Source organism: Antennarius striatus, chromosome 12 (genome assembly GCF_040054535.1).
Source record: "Antennarius striatus isolate MH-2024 chromosome 12, ASM4005453v1, whole genome shotgun sequence".
NCBI lineage: Eukaryota > Metazoa > Chordata > Actinopteri > Lophiiformes > Antennariidae > Antennarius > Antennarius striatus.
Window position 1 is genome coordinate 4,168,206 of NC_090787.1, and position 9,465 is coordinate 4,177,670.

The 9,465-nt window shown below is 47.9% G+C and overlaps 1 protein-coding gene and 1 long non-coding RNA gene across 2 annotated transcripts; one reads left to right on the forward strand and one right to left on the reverse strand.

Annotated features, from left to right (window-relative positions):
• Positions 1–473: 473 nt before the first annotated feature.
• wdr75 (WD repeat domain 75) lies at positions 474–9,413 on the forward strand. Its single transcript, XM_068328718.1, has 21 exons — positions 474–572; positions 845–974; positions 1,440–1,505; positions 1,640–1,739; positions 2,177–2,301; positions 2,503–2,573; positions 2,720–2,836; positions 2,953–3,041; positions 3,141–3,299; positions 3,480–3,539; positions 3,920–4,035; positions 4,117–4,292; positions 4,378–4,535; positions 4,981–5,164; positions 5,892–5,986; positions 6,078–6,173; positions 6,264–6,433; positions 6,512–6,571; positions 6,710–6,856; positions 6,983–7,074; positions 7,328–9,413. The coding sequence occupies exons 1-21, from the start codon at positions 487–489 to the stop codon at positions 7,548–7,550; spliced, it is 2,520 nt and encodes an 839-aa protein (XP_068184819.1). The 5' UTR covers positions 474–486; the 3' UTR covers positions 7,551–9,413.
• LOC137604727 (uncharacterized) lies at positions 2,902–3,285 on the reverse strand. Its single transcript, XR_011037664.1, has 2 exons — positions 3,149–3,285; positions 2,902–3,070 (listed from the first exon to the last, which is right to left on the reverse strand). It is a non-coding gene; the product is annotated as an uncharacterized lncRNA (long non-coding RNA).
• Positions 9,414–9,465: the final 52 nt, after the last annotated feature.

Here is a 9,465-nt window from a genome sequence, read left to right on the forward strand (position 1 = left end):
TTTAAACTACTGTACATCTAAACTACTGTAAATCTGTTTATATGTGATTACATAATATAATAATAATAATATAATAGACCTTTATTGTCCCACAGTGGGGAAATTTGTGCGATCGTGGCAGCAGGGGGGGGGGGTCAAACATAAATAGTTAAATAATATACATACATATTAACATCTGCAACATATGAAATTTACATATTCACATATTGGGAACATACATATTGGGAACATACATATTTCAAACTAAATAAAATCGTGTGTTTTAATCATTATTTACACATCTATTATCTATTAATTTACTCTACACACTCTATCATGTGTGTAATGCGTGTGTAAATAACAAAACAAGAATAAGCACTGCCGCTGTGCTAGTTGTACCTCCAGACCGGCAGGTGGCGCTAAGCTTTTTGTGTTTCTACCGCAAATTCACTCCAAAAAAGAAACGGCGGACAACGTCAGAGGTGAAAGTTGAAAGTTAGCAAAAACATGGTCGAACACGGGGATATCCGCGTGGTTCACCGCGGCGGCAGTAAAATTAACTTCAGGAGGCCTGTCATCACGAATGATTCCAGGTCAGAGTGTGTTTTCAGGCCGGTAACGTTTAATATCTGGTGGAAGACGCTCACGGGTCGTCTTCGTGTTTTATTAGCCCCGAAGCTAATTAGCATTAGCAATGCAAGTAGCTCCCTAGCTATCCCTGCTGGGGTTTATCCACAAGTATCACCACGTTGTCTCACATTAGTGGTTAATTTATGTATCTATAACCTTTACAGTGACTGAATTCATCACCTTTAGGACGGTAAACTCAAGTTTGGTGTTAACTATGTGGTTGAAAATGCTGCAGGTTCCTGCTGTGCGCATCGGGAGTGTGTGTGAAGGTGTTCAGCACGTCCACAGAGGAGTGTATCCACGACCTGCACGGACACACCGACCTGGTGACGGGGGTGCTGCTCAAACCCTCCAACCACCTGCAGGTACATCGATCCGAGCTCCCCACACAGGGATAACGACACTGCTCTGAAGAGGATCTGTTTAACTTTTAAATTTCTAACAGTATTAATGTACTTGTTCTTTAATTCTTTAAAGTCTGATTTGTCTCCTGAACATCTCAAGTTTAGCGTTGGCTTCCAAACATTGCAGCATCACAGCACACAATGTGGTAACGTCACCATGGTGACGCTGATGGTTCACTGCCTCTGCTTAGTGTCAAGTTATATCGTCTCATTCCTGGACCATTTAAACCCACTTCTATCATTTATAATCACTTGTATCCGTTTAGTAATCGATTGTCCTTTAGGGTATTCTCGAGGTTGAGGCTGATGCTTCTAAGTTTCTTTATTCATTACCTTCATTAAGTGTGATATATCAGTCATTGCTGATGATAAAAGTTTTATTGTCACTCTTAATTTCTTCTGTAGTAATGCTTCTGTTTATATCAGGCCTACACGTGTTCAGTGGATGGTACCATCAGACTGTGGGACTTCACCGACGGCATCCTGATCAAGGTAGGAAGTTTGCCTGTATCTCATTATGTGGGGAGTCCTTCAGCAGCGATTGTCACTGCACGCCAGTGAAGCACTAGATGGGTTGAGATGAGTGTCTTTTGTGTTTTCGCTCAAGGCTGTGCGATCTCTTCCAGACTTTCGTCATAGGACATCCGATTTACTCCATTTATGCATCTTCAAGACATGGTGGCGTCATCTTTATCATCGCCTCCAAACCGGGGGACAAAAGAACTGGTAGGTCTGACGGGGGATAGGCGTTCATTTTCCAATATTATATTCAATATTTTTATTTATAAGAAAAAAAGAATATCGTAAAAAGTTTTTACCTTATTGTTTCGCCTGCAATGACGCACTTCCACCACAAGGCGGGGGCAACACACCGTGCTATTCTGGGACCCAAAAATGAACGAGGCAGAAGGAAGTCCTTGACTCCTAAACAAATAACCTCTCTTGGGTACAGAATAAACCATCGTCTCACAGATGAGAGCTAAACACAAAATTCCTATTGCATTTATTGTGATTGTTTTCCTTTTTCCAGCACATTCAAAAGGAATCGCCTCCTTCTGGAAATGTTACATGATTCCCGGGAAGGGGGGAGGGTAGGGTAACTGGGTGAAAGGGAAACTGGGTCAGAAGTCACTGGGTAAGAATGTGTAACTGTGTGTGTGCAGAGTTGTTCCAGCTGGTTGCCGTGCATCTGCCACAGAGTGGAGATCAGCTGGTGGAGGCCCAAGATCTGTCCGCTGTGCTCGGCGACATCAGCTCAAACCCGGCCAACACAGCCTTCGGCAGAGCAGTACGTCCCCCCACCCCCGTCAGGCCTTAGCCACTCATCTTCACATCAGAATAAATCTCTGACATGTAATCCATCAGTAGGGGGGTGAACAGATGGTTGATTCGTCGTTTAACTTCCCTGTTCTCTGTTGGATGTCGAGATACAGATCTCAGGTCAGCGTTTCGCCACGTCCGCACTAAATAAATATTTTCGTCCTCACAGGGTGAATATATTGTTTCAGCTAAAGGTCAGCATCTTGAGGTGTATTTCTTCAGGAAACAGAAGTCATACAGGTGAGACACACAATCAGGTCAGACCACAGACACACTAGAAATGATGATGTGGTCAAAACTGAAGTCGTCTAATGGGACAGAAGCCAAGAATGACAAAAAGAATATCTTTAACAGGAGGTTCTGTCGTTGTGTGCCATTTTCAACAGGTTTGCCCTCAAAGAAGGCAACAAGAAAGGAGGCAAGAACACGTTCACGTGCGTTTCTTGTCACCCTAAAGACGATTGCATCGCCACGGGACATGAGGATGGAAAGATTCGCCTGTGGTGAGTGGAAGAAAGGCCTGGAAAAGAGTGTGCTGTTCTCTGCACCATTTAGAATAAATTCCGTGTAAGTGTCTGAAGAAACTTTTATTTCCTCTTGTCGCCGTTTATCCCATCAGGAGAAACTTTGACCAGAAGAGGGAGTACACCTACACCACCCTCCACTGGCACCACAGCACCGTCGGCTCGCTGAGCTTCACCCCGGAAGGTAGAAGAGACTGACCGTTTTTCCAAATCCTGTTTCAAAATATATTAGAAGCCCCATTAACTTTCTTCGACAAATCTGCATCTTTTTATCCACCTGCAGGCACCAACCTGCTGTCCGGCGGCATCGAGTCGGTTCTGGTCCAGTGGCGATACAACCAGGAGAGCCAGCGGGACTTCCTGCCCCGCCTGGGAGCTGCCATCACTCACGTCGCCGTCTCGCCCGACGGGTCGCTGTTTTGCACCTCGCACAGCGACAACAGTGAGACCTATTTCTGTCCTATTATCATAGAAGATGGCGAGCGCTGATGTCTGATGAGCTAATTTTGTGGCTAAGTGAAGTTGATGTTAGTTAAACAGCCCTGAGGCTGCGTTCAGGGTGAATCAGGAAATCAGACGCTGCAGGCTTTTCTGACTAATTTCTTTTTCCTCTTAATTTCAGAGATCACGATCATCCAGAGCTGCGTGAAAGTGTCCGCCATTATTCAGGGCCTGGTCAAAGGTGGGTGTGGAACCTAGCGACATGGGTCACAAACATATAATTTAACAAAAAAAATATTTACAGCTCTAAAAAGTTGTTTCTCCATTTAGAATATTTTCCACACTATAAGGCGCACTGGATTATAAGGCGCACCTTCAATGAATGGCATATTCTAAAACCTTTTACATATATATAAGGCACACTGGATTATAAGGTGCACTGTTGGTTTATGAGAAAATTAAAGGCTTTTAGGTGCACCTTATAGTGTGGAAAATATTGATTTTTTTTACTAATGGAGTCTTTAAACCTTTCTTTCTTTGCATGAACCCTAAAACATTCGGTGTAAATCTGAACTCAGGCCACATAAAGAGGAAATTCTATATACTTCTGTCCCTCTTCAGGGAACAGTGTCCGGACGGGCCTGATGGTCGACCCCCGCACCAAAGCCCTGGTGCTGAACGGGAAACCGGGTCACCTTCAGTTCTACTCGCTCCAGAGAGACAAGCTGCTCTATAACGTGAGTCCACACGTAAATGTTCTGCACAGTCATTTGTGCGTCTCCAATTAAACCTCCTGACCTCCTGGTGTCGTCCCACAGCTGGACATCGTGCAGCAGGAATACATTCACGAGTCGGGTCTGCAGCAGTTCGAGGTGGTGGCGGCGGCGTTCGATTCCTCCGGTGGCTGGCTGGCGACAGTGGAGGAAAGACAAGACGACGGCGCCGAGCCGGAGATCAACCTGAAGCTGTGGTCATTCGACGAGGCGACGCAGAGGTGCGGACGTCTCCACTGGACGCGGTTCCGATGCCGTAGCAACAGTCGCTAATCACAACCACGTTTGCCTTCTGCTCACCTGCAGCTTTGTGCTGAACACGACCATCTCGGCCCCCCACGACGCCCAGATCACAGACATGTGCTTCTGCCAGGCCGCCGACACCCAGACCACCGTGCTGGTCTCCACCAGTAGGGACGGCTTCTTCAAAGCCTGGCAGCTGGCCCCCCCGGCCCACACAGACGGTAACCCACCTAGTCTGGTTTCTGATGGTTCACTCAACCAAAATGCAGAGGTGGCAACCCTCAAGGAGTAGTCAGTGCTGACTCAGGAGACTTGAACTAAATATATGAGATAGTCAACACAGAAGTATTTTTTGTACCTTAACTTAAAAAGTATTGACCAATAGAGGGCAGTAGAGCACCGTTCAGCCTTTGTTTACTAAAGGAGAAGAAGATGCAACAGCGATGCTAGCTTCTGCTATCTTTGCTGGCGGCTAGCTAAGTAATGGCTAACACTAGCAACAATGCTAAGCTAAAGCATTCTTTGGCAGAGTCTCAGTGGGAGTGGATCCCTGTGGAGGGGCCAGCCGGTCCATTGGGGCTGAATTTAGACTGAACCCAGATCGGGCCAAACCAGGTCATATCTGACACTCATGTAGCTCTCTGCCCCCCACCCCCACCCCAACAGGAGATGAAGGCCCTTCCTGGTCGTGTGAGTTTGTGGGATCCTATCACGGCCTGGCGCCCGGTTGCTGCCGCTTCTCAGCCGACGGCTCCCTGCTGGCCGTCGCCTTCCAGGAAGTGGTGACGGTGTGGAGCCCTGCCTCCTGGGAGCTTCTGACGACGCTGTCCCAGCCCCCCAAAGCCATCAGGTGAGGGGTCGGGTTCCAATCCATCATGTAGGTAACTGCAGTTCAGATGGGTGACACGGAAGCGCACAAAGTTCATGGTCAACCAGCAAAATCACAGAAGCAGCACTGCCAAGCTTGGCGAGTCCGAGATTGACCAAAATCGTTTGGTATAAACCGACCAATCAGTGAGCAGAGCCTCAAGCGGTTCAGTGCTCCGTCCACCAACTGGCAGGACGCCCGAGGCTTTTTAGTCGAACGTGAAGTTCTGCCGGTCGGCGGAGCCGCTCCGTAGTAACGCCGTTCCCTCAGGTTCACCGGGGGCGCCGCCCGCGCGCCACTAGGGTGAGTCAGCAGAAACTCAGTCGGCGTTTCCTCAGGAAAAAAGAGAAGCGAACTTTAGAAGTAAGGAAGCGGCAGAAGTCAGCGTGTTGCCGTTGAGGAACTTGTTGCGACACGTTTACGTAACCGTGGCGATGCTGGCTTTGGTGTGCGATCGCGCAGCCGTAACCGAGGCGCTGGTGAGAGTCGGTTTGAACATCTGCCCGGTGGCCCGTTACATCACCACCGGCTGGAGAAGGGGGTCCGCTGCTCTGAGGCCTTCTCTGTGGGTGTTCTCATTCCAACCCCCCCCCCCAAAAAAAGCAGAAAAATCCTTCAAGGCTAATCCCGTGAAATATGTGTAGGGTGAGGAGGAGGAGGAGGGAGTCACAGGGGAACTAAAAGGCCTTTTTGTCCCCCCCCCCCCCAGGGATCTTTGTTTCGGGCGACTGAGCTGCTCCAAATATCTTGTGGGATCGACGGCGAGCGACCTTCTCTGCTGCTGGAACCTACTCACCTGCTCATGTGAGGCCGCGGGACTCGAAGCCTACACCCTCTCATTCAGATGATGTGCACATATAATTAACCCTTCCCTTTCCCCCCCGTCGCCCGGCAGTGGAGTGGAGCACGCCCATGGACGTCAGCCTGCTATTGGCCGACCCCTCCTCCGAGAACATGGCGGCGTTCTCCTCTCAGGCTGGTTCCACCGATTGTAAGTTTTGTTCCCGCTGAGATTCAAACCCCAACCCCACTCCACGGCTGTGTAACTCACACGCTTCCGTTCGCCCCGCTTTCTCCTCAGTGTTTGTGTTCAAACCCAGCGAACCCCGGCCGCTTTTCTCCCAGAAGGCCGTGTGTTCGGGGCGGGTGACCCAAGCCGTCTTCGCCCCGCGGGAGGAGATGCTGGAGAGCTGCGAGGAGAGCAGCCAGTGGCTCAACCGCTCCCAGCTCTACTTCCTGACGCCTCACATGGTGCGTGTCGACATGCTAATCCTGTGTGTGAGATGCTATGATGCTAACACTGGTGGCTGATGGGATTCTCCTCTGCAGGATCTCCTGACCTTCAACACGAAAGCGGAAGAGGAAAGAATGATGGCGTCCAGCAGACAGGTACACACACACACACACACACATACACACACACACACACACGTTTTAAAGAAAAGACCCCATCTGGATAAATGTCCTTGTGATGACAGCGCGCTGCATCTGTTTCTGACATCTCCTTCCTCCCTCTCCCCCTTCCAGCTCGCGATCGACGACAGCATCGCCATGACGCCTTTCTACCTGTTGCTAGGGAAACACCATCAACAGCAACATGAAAGCGGGGACGCGTGGAGCGCCGCGTCGGCCCAGAGGATGGCTCTGCCTCAGGGCTCAGCTGCCGTCAGAGAGGTCGGTTTTCCAGCCTCGCGTCGATTCATCCATTGTTTCCGTGACAACGTCGGCCGTAGAAGCTTTTTGCTGCAGTTTTCACATTCAAAGCTTCTTTTGACCCGTCGATCTGTTCTTTCCTGGCAGCTCCTACAGACCCCGGCCCACGTGTTGCCCTCCACCACCGTCCTCTGCTCCATGTTTGTGCAGTCCCTCCTCATCTCCGTCACCGACTCCAGGTCAGCAGGTCCAGCAAGCTGGGAAAGCTCCCACAAAGCTGCACAAACAACACACTGAACAAACGTACAAGCACCAGTTCTCATGACGAGCCAATAAAAAGCGCATTGTCATGGATCGTGTGTGCCATGACATGACAAAGACACTTATAGAACACAGGCTGAATCAGCACCTTTAGATTTACATGGAGGTTTAAACGTTTGTTTATGGAGCAGATGCCGAGTCACATATTTCCCCTTTCGTGTTCTTTGTCAGGGACGAAAATAAACCCATAGAGGAGGAAATGGAAAGCGAGAAAGAGGAAGATTCGGACGAGGAAACGGGATCCAGTACCACGAGACGGAAGCAGGCGGCGGAGGGAGGTCGGGCGGCGGAGGAGGAGGTCGTGACCCCGGTTTTGACTAAAGCTGAAGCTCGGGAACTGAGGAGGCTGAAGAAATTGGACCACAGCTGGATGTCGGGTCTGCTGGACCCATAAAGATCCGCTGCAGGTAGAAAATCTTTCACCAGTGGCTGTTTTAAGCTGCTGGTCTTCTACAGAGAAGAATAAATGTTTGCGGAACTCTGCAGAAAAATATTTGGTTGCATAAGTTTCTTCCCTTCTGGCAGCAGCTGCAGCCTCACAACCAAATCTGGTGGAAATTGTGATGCCAGAGTTCTGACTCAGCCACTTTTAAACTACAACAGACTTTTTTGTGCAGCTTTGGTTTTGTGTTCTCCATATTTATCTGCATGTTTGCGCCGGTAGGACATGATTGTAGCATATCAGTGGGTCATCGATCCTCAGGATGACAGGACATTAAACAAAACCCAGATCATCTGTATAAATCATTAACAGTTGCTTCACTTTGACTAAGCCCAGTCACAGCCAAGGGATTGAACACTTGTGCAATCATTTATCTCAACTGATGTGTGCAGAATGTTTTTATATACGTTAGATATTGGAATGTGTTTTTAATGAGATTAAAATACTATTAAAAAAAAGTCGAAGGGTGTCATAAAAATGTATTTCTGTGCACATTTGTGTAATTACACATTTTTCTACTTGGAAATAAATGATTTTCCTGCATGATTTTTCTCACAGCAGGATTTTTTTTTAGGGTTCAGACCTACAGTTGGCGTTACCTAACCTGAGTCATTTCTCCCAGCCTTCAGAACCAATTGAACACTGGTTTGCTTTCAGAAAGTGTTAAAAGTTTATTATAAAAACGGCGACACAAGACGACTCGTAGCGTTTATAGTTTTACAGCCTCTGATGAGAAACTAGGAAATTATGTGACCTTGAAAATTATGAGCGCCGTAAAGTTGAGCTGAACTTTCAGACTGAGGCAGGAGGAGCCGATCACGTTTTCATCGTTCTCAGTTCCCCCTGCTGTCAGGTGCTGCAGGCTGGGGGGGGGCCCGAATCCCTCCTGTAGTTTCATGACCTCTGGGTCACACGGACACCCGTCCAACAGGTTTGTCCTGCATGTTCCTATCAGGTCTTCTGATGGGTGTCAGTTTCTTTTCTTGGATCAATCTGAGGTTGTAGTTAAAAAAACAAAAGTCTGTGTAGTAATTTCCATCTGCTGTCATTCTTTATGCTAAGCTAACAAATATTTATTGTGTACATTAGTCTTAACAAGGTTACCTTAAGCAAACCAGTTCTGTTTGCTCATCCGAGTTCCCCTGTTGATGCTTCAAATTACACAGAAACAGTTTTCCTGGGATCATTTTCCACAAAAAAAAAAAAGAAGCCCTAAAGGAGTGCAGATTTGTTTTTCTGTGTCAGAAACGTATCTCCACTGTTATCTGGAGCCCCAGTTCGTCTGCACATATGTGCTACATCAGCCTTTTCCGGCTGAAGGTTGTGTTTCAGCATGTAGGAGGCAAAGTTTCAGCTTTTTTAGAGATACGGTTCCTCGTGATGAACCCCGTGTCCAATGATCAGATGGCGTGAACTGCCTCAGAGGTCCAACAGGTCAGCAGGGACACCCTTAAAAAAAGGGTTGTGATTGAATGTGGATGTTTTAATTAGCTTAAAAATGACCTAAAATGATTTTTTATTCCTGGAAGGATTGTAATGGAAGGTTTATGTCATCTGTGGTTATGAGTTTGATTCTTGATGAGGATTGAATAAAAGGACATTGTTGGGTTTAATTGGTTGTGGCTGTTCGGGGGGGGGGGGGTTCCTTGAGTTCATGGAGATATTATAGAAGTGAGAATATTGACTTGTGTCAAACAACCTGTAGCCCTGTCTTCTGTATACTCATAGAACCAGAGGTCAAAGGTCAGACCAGGACCAGAGGTGAATAATTGGAGTCCCATCCTTAAACCAGGTCAGTCTGGAATCCAGAACGTCCTGCTCGGCTTGAAGATGAGTTTTAGAGCAGCGAATGTCTGAGTAAAAACAG